The sequence below is a fragment of the Pseudophryne corroboree genome, chromosome 3 (genome assembly GCF_028390025.1).
Source record: "Pseudophryne corroboree isolate aPseCor3 chromosome 3, aPseCor3.hap2, whole genome shotgun sequence".
In the NCBI taxonomy this organism is placed as follows: Eukaryota; Metazoa; Chordata; class Amphibia; order Anura; family Myobatrachidae; genus Pseudophryne; species Pseudophryne corroboree.
The window spans coordinates 470,197,330-470,209,781 of NC_086446.1; the positions used below are offsets into that span (position 1 = coordinate 470,197,330).

At 46.2% G+C, this 12,452-nt stretch overlaps 1 protein-coding gene across 2 annotated transcripts in view; it reads left to right on the forward strand.

The window, feature by feature from the left end:
- GSG1L2 (GSG1 like 2) overlaps positions 1 to 2,829 on the forward strand; it is a 135,573-nt gene extending 132,744 nt beyond the window's left edge. Inside the window, exons 2-3 of one of the 2 annotated variants that reach the window (XR_010243870.1) lie at positions 535 to 564; positions 2,472 to 2,558. Coding sequence is in view for 1 of the 2 variants with exons in the window: in XM_063960766.1 (XP_063816836.1) it covers positions 2,472 to 2,763 (292 nt within the window). In the remaining variant the exon portion in view is untranslated. Of the gene's footprint in view, positions 1 to 534; positions 565 to 2,471 lie in introns of both variants that reach the window. The other variant, XM_063960766.1, reaches the window with a different exon arrangement.
- The last annotated feature ends 9,623 nt before the right edge of the window (positions 2,830 to 12,452 follow it).

The following is a 12,452-nucleotide window of genomic DNA, read 5'->3' on the forward strand; positions in this document are numbered from 1 at the left end:
ATTTATTGGACACAAAATGCTACAACAGTAAACAAAGGCTCGTATTATCCTTTCTGTACCAGAGAAAACTGATACTTCAAAGACAGTGCCGGAAATTATTAAGGGGAAGTATCTACAGATTATTCAGTCCACAGTTAGAGCAACAGATGGGAATATCGGCCCCATGGACCCCATTAATATTCAGTAGAGACTACCTGATTTGCTATTTATAGCAGGATTGCAACATTGTAATGAAAAGATATCCTTCCAGATACTACTATAACTCTAACTCAGGAACCCCAGGGCCCCAACGAGTGCACTAACAGGACAAGGGTACCCGGGTTATTTGTTGCCTAAGAGAAGGCGGAGCGTTTTTTGTGTTGCATGCATTTATAATTGTATAGGCACACTAAGGCAAATAGTTTAGAAAGGGAAAAAGGAGTATATTAAGAAATATATTTATATATTCATATATGGCTATGTAATGTTATTAAATATTTATTACTGTGACATTAAAACTACTATACTTACCATTTTTCCTGGTGTTGCTGGAAGTCATATGGAGAGAGCTGGAAAAGAGAACAGGTATATTAAAGTGAAAGGGAAGTTGTATTTACATGCACATGAATATATATTGAAGAATCACCTTATTAGGGGATAGGGCTTACCCAAGCAAGCCCAACCAAAATAATCTCATAGCTTGGGTGGAGGCACATTTAGGGTAATCAATCAATAGATTAGTGTGGAAAGAGGGTTACACCAATATCTAGCATCTGCTCTTTGCTGAGAATACTGTAACATACTGTTATTCTGAACTGTTCAGATGTAGAGTTTGTTGAAGTGAATGTTGCACTATGGGTGAGGATGAACTGGATAATCAATGATATGTTGTGAGAGACAAGGGCGTAGCTACCATAGGTGCAGGCAGTGCAGCTGCTATGGGGCCCATAGCTGAAAGGGGCACATCTTCCCTGTCAAAGACACGTGTTATATACATTCTTCCCCATTGGGTGGTTCATAGTGGCACTTACAAACTTTTGCCTTGGATTTCTACAATATATCTAGTTATGCCCCTGGACCTGCTCATTGTAATATGGTATAAAATAAACTGGAGGGCACTAAACCGAATTCATAATATGAATTGGGGGCACTGTAATGTGGGATAATATGTACTGTGGGCACTGTAATGTGGCGTAATATGAACTGAAGACAATGTGGGCGGTATTCAAATGATATACCACATCCAATCTCCTTTCTAAAGTGATCCCCGTTATCGGGCATATTGTGCCCATACTAATTAGGTTTCGCTGCGTAAAGGGTTGGGCGCCCTCACTACCCCACGGGTAGCGGGCTGAAATGATTATACCACACCCGACATCAGAAACAGAACGGTTGTGGAAAGGGGTGAAAAGAATTGAATACCGCCCTGTATGTCATAATACTGTATGAATTGGGGGCATGGTGTTGTATACTGTTTACTGGTAGCCATAAAATGTGACATCATGTTTATTAGGGCTCTACTATGGGGCATAAAATAAACTTGGACACTACTATGGGGCATAAAATAAACAACATCTGAGGAGAGGTGTCTCTGCAGAAGTATTGGGACAGGGCCCATCCAAAATGTTGCTATGGGGCCCACAAGGTACTGGCTACGCCCCTAGTGAGAGATCTGACCTGTTAAGCTATGAACAGCTTCTACATTATTCTGTTGACAACACACAGCACAATGGAGCCTATTTTTCTACAGTAAACCCTACTCTACATTTATTTAATATAGCAGAACTTTCTTTATTCATTATGGCCTGGCTTTCCTTCTTTCTGGCCTGTAATGTGGAAATAAACACTGGTGTACATTATACCAAGTAGAAATCATGTCTAAGGGGAGATGTACTAAGCAGTGATAAAAGTGGAGAAGTGAGCCAGTGGAGAAGTTGCCTATGGCAACCAATCAGCATTGACGTAACATTTATAATTTGCATACTATAAAATTATACAGAGCAGCTGATAAGTTGCCCATGGCAACCAATCAGCTGCTCTGTATAATTTTATAGTATGCAAATTATAAATGTTACGTCAATGCTGATTGGTTGCCATAGGCAACTTCTCCACTGGCTCACTTCTCCACTTTTATCACTGCTTAGTACATCTCCCCCTAGGTCAGAAATTTTAAAACTGGGCAGGGCCCAGGGTCAGTACACTCGGACTGTCCAAATAGCCCCACCATACAATTATGAAGCATACAGGATCACTGAAAGTAGGTGTAGCTAGAAGTAAAGTGCATTGGATAGCTGAGTTATCCAAATTCTGCAATGTTTTATTAAATGGCCATTATTAAACTTGGCGTGTTGGTTTTCACATGCACAAACAATTAATGACAAGTACTGGCTATTGCATACTCCCATATACAAATATCTAGTTGTCTGCCTATTGGAACAAATAATATAAAATCACTCATAAGTGATTTACGGTGTTATGTGTTTTTCATGCAGCTTGGCGTGGGGATCTTTTACATGTTGTATGGCTGCCTCCGTGACCACGATCAACAGATACACAAAGACTATTCTAGAATTCAAACAGAGGCGGCGGAATCTGGAGAGAAGTTTACAGAATAAACAGAAGACACTACAACAGGACGGCTCCCAGCCTGGGTGGGATCTTTATATGAACACAATACAAGGCAACAGAGAGGGTTTTGTGGATTTATCAGTTAGTGGGCAAAGTCCTTCAGCATATGGCAATTTAAACCACTTTCCCCACACACAATGTGATGAGTACTGCTAGTTTTTAATATATTTGGATATTCTTGTGATTATATATTTTTTTCTTAATAAAATCATACAACAGACATTACTGTTTCATGCCTCAGCTGTACGGTCTTGATATCTAATTGATCACTTAGTATAGCATGTTTCTTCCAGTCTACAGTATTTAAAATTAACAATATTGGCATCTGGGGGAAGAAGAGATGGGCAGTGTGCAAAGTCTTCATCATCACAATTTCTGAGAAAGCCAGGTTCACCATACAACCTACACAGGTATATTTCTATGGTCAAATGTTTTTTATTTTTTTAAATACTTTATTTCTAGAAAGAACGACAAGTGTAAATACATTAGCAGGTAAGCTAATGCTGGGTACACGCTGGCCAATATCTATCGGCTGTTCAATTGAATTGTGGGTCTGTCGGCCAGTATGTACCAGCAATATGTCTGTGAACGACTTCGTTCACAGACATATAGCGTCGGCTGTGCAACACAGCCAATGACCAATATATCTACAGATATTATAATGCATCGTGCTGTGTGTACGGGCGGTCAGCCGTACACATGTACACTCGCTGCACAAGCCGGCATTGATTGACAGCACAACTGGACAGGCACATGTAAATGCCCGCCAAGTTGTGACTTCAGTCACGATGGATTGGGCAGTGTGTATGCAGAACACACTGCCTGATTCGTCTACAGATATATCTGCAGTTCAATTGATCTGCAGATATATCAATACATGTGTACCCAGCTTAAGACTGGGTACACACCTAAAGGAGTGGTCTTCTGTATGCCGGCGGTCGGGCTCCCGGCGCTCAGTATACCGGCGCCGGGAGCCCGACAGCCGGCATACCGACACTTATTTTCCCTCGTGGGGGTCCACGACCCCCATAGAGGGAGAATAAAATAGTGTGGCGCGCGTAGCGCGCCACCGTGCCCGTAGCGTGGCGAGCGCAGCGAGCCCGCAAGGGGCTCATTTGCGCTCGCCACGCTGTCGGTAAGCCGGCGGTCGGGCTCCCGACGCCGGGATGCTGGTCGCCGGGAGCCCGACCGCCGGCCAGCCGTAGTGAACCCCACCTAAAGATATATCTGCAGATGGTGGTTGTTCATACACACTGACCAACCACCACTGCCATCCACAGTGTCTAATTAGACAGTCAATAGATAGACACCATATGTTAGACAGACATTAGGTCGACAGGGTCAAAAGGTTGACATGAAAAGGGTAGACAGTACAAAAGGTCGACAGGGTCAAAATGTCAACATGGTCAAATGGTCGACATGAAAATGGTCGACATAAAAAATATAGACAAATGTTTTTTTTTCAAAATGTAACGTTTTTGGACTATTTCATACCTTCTCTATCCATGTCGGCATAGAGTTGGCTATAAACCTTGTGGCGAGCGCAGCGAGCCACCAAGCCCGAAGCGTCACAAGCGAAGCGAGCCCCGCGAGGGTATGCCTTTCTACAATTTGGGGTCCCTGATGACAAAACTATCCAACAAACCACAAAAATGCAAAAAACATGGTGTCTACCTTTTTTATGTCGACCATTTTCATGTCGACCTTTTGACCCTGTCGACCTTTTGTACGGTCTACCTTTTTCATGTTGACATTTTGACCATGTCGACCTTTTGACCCTGTCGACCTAATGTCTGTGTAACATATGGTTTCTATCTATTGACTGTCTAACTAGACACTATCTATCTTTTATACCGCACCCCATCTGCAGATATAGCTGTTGTTGAGGACATTGGCCAATTAATCTTTCCATTGTATACACTGGTAGATTGTCATCATGAAATATGCCAAATTTTCCTAGAATTTACATAATGGGCTGGCCTCTACAGAAAACAAAGGTAAAGAGAATAGGCCCTCCAGTCTACTGTTATCATCTGCAGCTGCAACAGCATCTGTGTCATAGTACCTTGTATCATCATAAAAATAAATACTATGTTTAGATATACATTAAAAGATGATTGTATGGGTCATGAGTGTGTCTTTGGGACCCTAAGATGGTGGCCACATTAGTGCAGCTCTACTGTACCTCGCAGTTTTTAAAAATTCCTTCCCTGCTGCCCACTTCAAGCTGTTGTATATGCGCCTGGGTTACACCAAGAGATGCACCTGGGTTATACCGGGAGAGAGCATTAGTATATGCACCTGGGTTACACCAGGAGAGAACAATAGTATATGTACCTGGGTTACACCGGGAGAGAACAGTAGTATATGTGCCTGGGTTACACCGGGAGAGATCAGTATTATATGCACCTAGGTTACACTGTGAGAGAGCAAAAGTGTATGCACCTGGGTTACACTGGGAGGGAGCAGTAGTATATGTGCCTGGGTTACACTGAGAGAGATCAGTATTATATGCCCCTAGGTTACACTGGGAGGGAGCAGTAGTATATGTGCCTGGGTTACACTGGGAGAGAGCAGTAGTATATGTGCATGGGTTACACTGGGAGAGAACAGTAGTATATGTGCCTGGGTTACACTGGGAGAGAGCAGTAGTATATGTGCATGGATTACACTGGGAGAGAGCAGTAGTATATGTGCCTGGGTTACACTGGGAGAGAGCAGTAGTATATGTGCCGGGTTACACTGGGAGAGAGAGCAGTAGTTATGTGCCTGGGTTACACCAGGAGAGAACAGTAGTATATGTGCCTGGGTTACACTGGGAGAGAGCAGTAGTATATGTGCCTGGGTTACACTGGGAGAGAGCAGTAGTATATGTGCCGAGTTACACTGGGAGAGAGAGCAGTAGTTATGCGCCTGGGTTACACCAGGAGAGAACAGTAGTATATGTGCCTGGGTTACTCCTGGGGAGAACAGGTCAATACTGGTGGACCTGAAGGGGGGGGGGCTGGGTTGGGTGCTTGGCGGACCTGAAGGGAGGTACTGCGACGCTGGCGGAACAGAAAAGGACCTGCATGAACAAATATTTTTTTTAAAACGTAATCTCATGCAACTCAAGTAACTAATATTGGCTAGTACAAAACCCCTTGGGGTACCTGCTGGCCTGGGCACCCGCTGTCTAGGGCTCCCGCTAACTTTGTCTCTTAAACCAACCCCCTCCCCCTGTGTCTCCCATTCGGGACACACACTGTGCACATCATATCACCCCCCACTGTGCACACCACCTGCACAATGACACCACACCTGGTAATCTGTTAGCAATAAATTGGCTCATCAATTGATTGGCCAATATATCTGCCAGTGTGTGCCCAGCATAAGACATAAAAATAGCAAGTTAATACACATCTCTGGAAGAAATAAAGGTCAAGAGGAGTAGAAAATGCAAACATAGATAGAAAGGAAAGAAGAAAAAGAGAGAGTGGATGACTAGTCACTAAATGAAAGCAAAGGGGAGAAAAGTGATTATCCGTTTGGCAGGTCGACCCTACTTAGGTCAACAGTCACTAGGTCAACCACTATTGGTCGCCATTGACATGGACAAATGGTTGACACATGAAAATGGTTCGACATAGGACAGGTCGACAAATGAAAAGGTTGACATGGCTTTTAAAAAAAAATAGATTTTTAACTTTTTCATACTTTACCATCCATGTAGACTACGATTGGGAATAGTAACCTGTGCCGAGCGCAGCGGTAGAGGGGCGAGGCACCTTGTCCGAAGCATGGCGAGCGAAGCGAGCCATGCAAGGGGACGTGGTACACTAATTGGGTTTTCTGGTCATGTTACAAAAAAAACAAACACCCAAAACAGTTACAAAATCCATGTCGACCTTTTCATGTGTCGACATGCCCCGTGTCGACCATTCCATGTGTCGACTATTTGTCCATGTCAACCAATAGTGGTCGTCCTAATGAGTGTCGACCTCAACATGGTCGATCATTCATACCAGGAAAGTGTGTGTGAGGGGGAGGGGGGGGGGTAGGACAAGAGGACTCCTTAAGCAATTAAGAGGTATGTTTTCATAAGGAGAAGACACTGTAGAGCGAGCACTAAATCATGAAATCAGGGAGATATGCGGGACGCTTACACATGATTCTATTAATATTAGATTGCATGGACGGAGGGTAGTAGTGTTGGTATCATAATTCTAAAAACTTTAGAAATGTAACACCTTTTCAGAATATAGCAAGGATGCTGTTATTGTGCTAGATTCACTGAAAGGTTCTGCATATGCATTGGTGTCATTTTTCCAGCCAAAGGGAGGGGGCCCATACAAAAATGTGCACATGGACACCATAATTTGTTAATACTCCACTCCGTCTGACACTAAACTGGGGGTTCTATTCCAAAGTGTCTTTCTGATGATATCCTTTCCATCTCTGAAGGCAAATGTGCTTCATGTAAGGGTCTTACAGGCTAAACATGGCCATCACATGGATAGTAAAAAAACAAACAAAAAAAAATGTAATCAACACCTTCTACTCAGCAGGTAGTATATGTGCCTCCCAGTGTTTAGTCTTAAGATGGATTCCTCTTCTGACAGAAATAATGACCAATTACAGTAATGTCTGGTTATCGTACAACAAATGAATCAGGCCTTCTATGCACGCAGACTCAGGACGCATACATGTGCCACTTAGATGTAGGAGCTGCATCCAACATCTGCAGTGTGTCTGACTCAGAATCGGGAGAAGAGCTGGGATGGGAAAAGCTGCGCTGTTTGGGTGGCTGAGAAAGATACAGTACATCGTCACAGTAGATTCAATTGCCATGATTTCTCTGACGTCCTAAGTGGATGCTGGGGACTCCGTCAGGACCATGGGGGGATAGCGGCTCCGCAGGAGACAGGGCACAAAAGTAAAAGCTTTAGGATCAGGTGGTGTGCACTGGCTCCTCCCCCTATGACCCTCCTCCAAGCCTCAGTTAGGTTTTTGTGCCCGGCCGAGAAGGGTGCAATCTAGGTGGCTCTCCTAAAGAGCTGCTTAGAGTAAAAGTTTTGTTAAGAAGTTAGGGCGCGTTGGGAAACACCCCTTAGGGTGGATAAGGCGCTCACACGCTTATCAAAACAAGTGGCGTTACCGTCTCCAGATACGGCCGCCCTCAAGGAGCCAGCTGATAGGAGGCTGGAAAATATCCTAAAAAGTATATACACACATACTGGTGTTATACTGCGACCAGCGATCGCCTCAGCCTGGATGTGCAGCGCTGGGGTGGCTTGGTCGGATTCCCTGACTGAAAATATTGATACCCTTGACAGGGACAGTATTTTATTGACTATAGAGCATTTAAAGGATGCATTTCTATATATGCGAGATGCACAGAGGGATATTTGCACTCTGGCATCAAGAGTAAGTGCGATGTCCATATCTGCCAGAAGATGTTTATGGACACGACAGTGGTCAGCTGATGCAGATTCCAAACGGCACATGGAAGTATTGCCGTATAATGGGGAGGAGTTATTTGGGGTCGGTCCATCGGACCTGGTGGCCACGGCAACAGCTGGAAAATCCACCTTTTTTACCCCAAGTCACATCTCAGCAGAAAAAGACACCGTCTTTTCAGCCTCAGTCCTTTCGTCCCCATAAGGGCAAGCAGGCAAAAGGCCAGTCATATCTGCCCAGGGATAGAGGAAAGGGAAGAAGACTGCAGCAGGCAGCCCATTCCCAGGAACAGAAGCCCTCCACCGCTTTTGCCAAGTCCTCAGCATGACGCTGGGGCCGTACAAGCGGACTCAGGTGCGGTGGGGGGTCGTCTCAAGAGTTTCAGCGCGCAGTGGGCTCACTCGCAAGTGGACCCCTGGATCCTACAAGTAGTATCCCAGGGGTACAGATTGGAAATTCGAGACGTCTCCCCCTCGCAGGTTCCTGAAGTCTGCTTTACCAACGTCTCCCTCCGACAGGGAGGCAGTATTGGAAACAATTCACAAGCTGTATTCCCAGCAGGTGATAATCAAAGTACCCCTCCTACAACAAGGAAAGGGGTATTATTCCACACTATATTGTGGTACTGAAGCCAGACGGCTCGGTGAGACCTATTCTAAATCTGAAATATTTGAACACTTACATACAAAGGTTCAAATCAAGATGGAGTCACTCAGAGCAGTGATAGCGAACCAGGAAGAAGGGGACTATATGGTGTCCCTGGACATCAAGGATGCTTACCTCCATGTCCCAATTTGCCCTTCTCACCAAGGGTACCTCAGGTTCGTGGTACAAAACTGTCACTATCAGTTTCAGACGCTGCCGTTTGGATTGTCCACGGCACCCCGGGTCTTTACCAAGGTAATGGCCGAAATGATGATTCTTCTTCAAAGAAAAGGCGTCTTAAGTATCCCTTACTTGGACGATCTCCTGATAAGGGCAAGGTCCAGAGAACAGTTGGAGGTCGGAGTAGCACTATCTCAAGTAGTTCTACGACAGCACGGGTGGATTCTAAATATTCCAAAATCGCAGCTGTCTCCGACGACACGTCTGCTGTTCCTAGGGATGATTCTGGACACAGTCCAGAAAAAGGTGTTTCTCCCGGAGGAGAAAGCCAGGGAGTTATCCGAGCTAGTCAGGAACCTCCTAAAACCAGGAAAAGTGTCAGTGCATCATTGCACAAGGGTCCTGGGAAAAATGGTGGCTTCTTACGAAGCGATTCCATTCGGCAGATTTCACGCAAGAACTTTTCAGTGGGATCTGCTGGAAAAATGGTCCGGATCGCATCTTCAGATGCATCACCGGATAACCCTGTCTCCAAGGACAAGGGTGTCTCTTCTGTGGTGGCTGCAGAGTGCTCATCTACTAAAGGGCCACAGATTCGGCATTCAGGACTGGGTCCTGGTGACCACGGATGCCAGCCTGAAAGGCTGGGGAGCAGTCACACAAGGAAAAAATTTCCAGGGAGTGTGATCAAGTCTGGAGACTTCTCTCCACATAAATATACTGGAGCTAAGAGCAATTTACAATGCTCTAAGCTTAGCAAGACCTCTGCTTCAAGGTCAGCCGGTATTGATCCAGTGGGACAACATCACGGCAGTCGCCCACGTAAACAGACAGGGCGGCACAAGAAGCAGGAGGGCAATGGCAGAAACTGCAAGGATTCTTCGCTGGGCGGAAAATCATGTCACTGTCAGCAGTGTTCATTCCGGGAGTGGACAACTGGGAAGCAGACTTCCTCAGCACGACCTCCACCCGGGAGAGTGGGGACTTCATCGGGAAGTCTTCCACATGATTGTGAACCGTTGGGAAAGACCAAAGGTGGACATGATGGTGTCCCGCCTGAACAAAAAACTGGACAGGTATTGCGCCAGGTCAAGAGACCCTCAGGCAATAGCTGTGGACGTTCTGGTAACACCGTGGGTGTACCAGTCGGTGTATGTGTTCCCTCCTCTGCTTCTCATACCTAAGGTACTGAGAATTATAAGACGTAGAGGAGTAAGAACTATACTCGTGGTTCCGGATTGGCCAAGAAGGACTTGGTACCCGGAACTGCAAGAGATGCTCACAGAGGACTCATGGCCTCTGCCGCTAAGAAGGGACTTGCTTCAGCAAGTACCATGTCTGTTCCAAGACTTACCGCGGCTGCATTTGACGGCATGGCGGTTGAACGCCGGATCCTAAGGGAAAAAGGCATTCCGGAAGAGGTCATTCCTACCCTGGTCAAAGCCAGGAAGGAGGTGACCGCACAACATTATCACCACATGTGGCGAAAATATGTTGCGTGGTGTGAGGCCAGGAAGGCCCCACGAAGAAATTTCAACTCGGTCGATTCCTGCATTTCCTGCAAACAGGAGTGTCTATGGGCCTCAAATTGGGGTCCATTAAGGTTCAAATTTCGGCCCTGTCGATTTTCTTCCAGAAAGAATTGGCTTCAGTTCCTGAAGTCCAGAAGTTTGTCAAGGGAGTACTGCATATACAACCCCCTTTTGTGCCTCCAGTGGCACTGGGGGATCTCAACGTAGTTCTGGGATTCCTCAAATCACATTGGTTTAAACCGCTCAAATCTGTGGATTTGAAATATCTCACATGGAAAGTGACCATGATGTTGGCCCTGGCCTCGGCCAGGCGAGTGTCAGAATTGGTGGCTTTGTCTCACAAAAGCCCATATCTGATTGTCCATTCGGACAGGGCAGAGCTGCGGACTCGTCCCCAGTTTCTCCCTAAGGTGATGTCAGCGTTTCACCTGAACCAGCTTATTGTGGTACCTGCGGCTACTAGGGACTTGGAGGACTCCAAGTTGCTAGATGTTGTCAGGGCCCTGAAAATATAGGTTTCCAGGACGGCTGGAGTCAGGAAAACTGACTTGCTGTTATCCTGTATGCACCCAACAAACTGGGTGCTCTTGCTTCTAAGCAGACGATTGCTAGTTGGATGTGTAGTACAATTCAGCTTGCACATTCTGTGGCAGGCCTGCCACAGCCAAAATATATAAATGCCCATTCCACAAGGAAGGTGGGCTCATCTTGGGCGGCTGCCCGAGGGGTCTCGGCTTTACAACTTTGCCGAGCTGCTACTTGGTCAGGGGCACACCCTGGCTGAGGAGGACCTGGAGTTCTCTCACTCGGTGCTGCAGAGTCATCCGCACTCTCCCGCCCGTTTGGGAGCTTTGGTATAATCCCTATGGTCCTGACGGAGTCCCCAGCATCCACTTAGGACGTCAGAGAAAATAAGAATTTACTTACCGATAATTCTATTTCTCGTAGTCCGTAGTGAATGCTGGGCGCCCATCCCAAGTGCGGATTGTCTGCAATACTTGTACATAGTTATTGTTACAAAAATCGGGTTATTATTGTTGTGAGCCATCTTTTCAGAGGCTCCGCTGTTATCATGCTGTTAACTGGGTTCAGATCACAGGTTGTACAGTGTGATTGGTGTGGCTGGTATGAGTCTTACCCGGGATTCAAAATCCTTCCTTATTGTGTACGCTCGTCCGGGCACAGTATCCTAACTGAGGCTTGGAGGAGGGTCATAGGGGGAGGAGCCAGTGCACACCACCTGATCCTAAAGCTTTTACTTTTGTGCCCTGTCTCCTGCGGAGCCGCTATCCCCCCATGGTCCTGACGGAGTCCCCAGCATCCACTACGGACTACGAGAAATAGAATTATCGGTAAGTAAATTCTTATTATTTGTGCACGCTGTAGCGATAAATAGTGTAGTGTGCTCTGCTGCAGGATAGCTTACACAATTACTTTCTTTCTGCTGCCTCAGTAGCTACTAATTGGGTTGATTCTATATCGTAGTGGGAGAAGGGACCTTCTGACGTACCTGGGGGAGGAGACACGTCACCAGGGGGAGGAGCTACGGCTGAACAGGGTACCCGAAAAGTACGCTCGCCACACTTCGGGCTCGGTGGCTCGCTCCGCTCCGCTTCGCTCGCCACCTAATTACTAAAGGTAATAGTTGGTGGCGTGGATAGGAAAGCAACAGTCCCGCTGGCCTTGCTCCTCCCCCTTGTGTCGTGGCTCCTCCCCCTTACGGAAAAGGTCCCTTAGGCCAATTGGATTTAGCATCAACCCTACTAATTGGGTGGCATCTGACATCAGGGTAGGGATGGCCATCAGTGTGCTCACTATCAATGGTTTACCATCGATGGTGAACTGTGAGAGACCATCAATGGTAGCAAACTATGTTTCACCTACCGATGGTCATCCCTGCTCTTTCACTGATTGGCCCGTTGCTCTATAAGAACCTTTAGGGCAAGGCTTCATGGGTGCATCAGGGATTGAGCTAGGCTCTGTGTTTCAGCACCAAACAGGGAGTGGGATCATCATGAGAGCTCAGGAACCATTTGTTTGTTGGCAAAA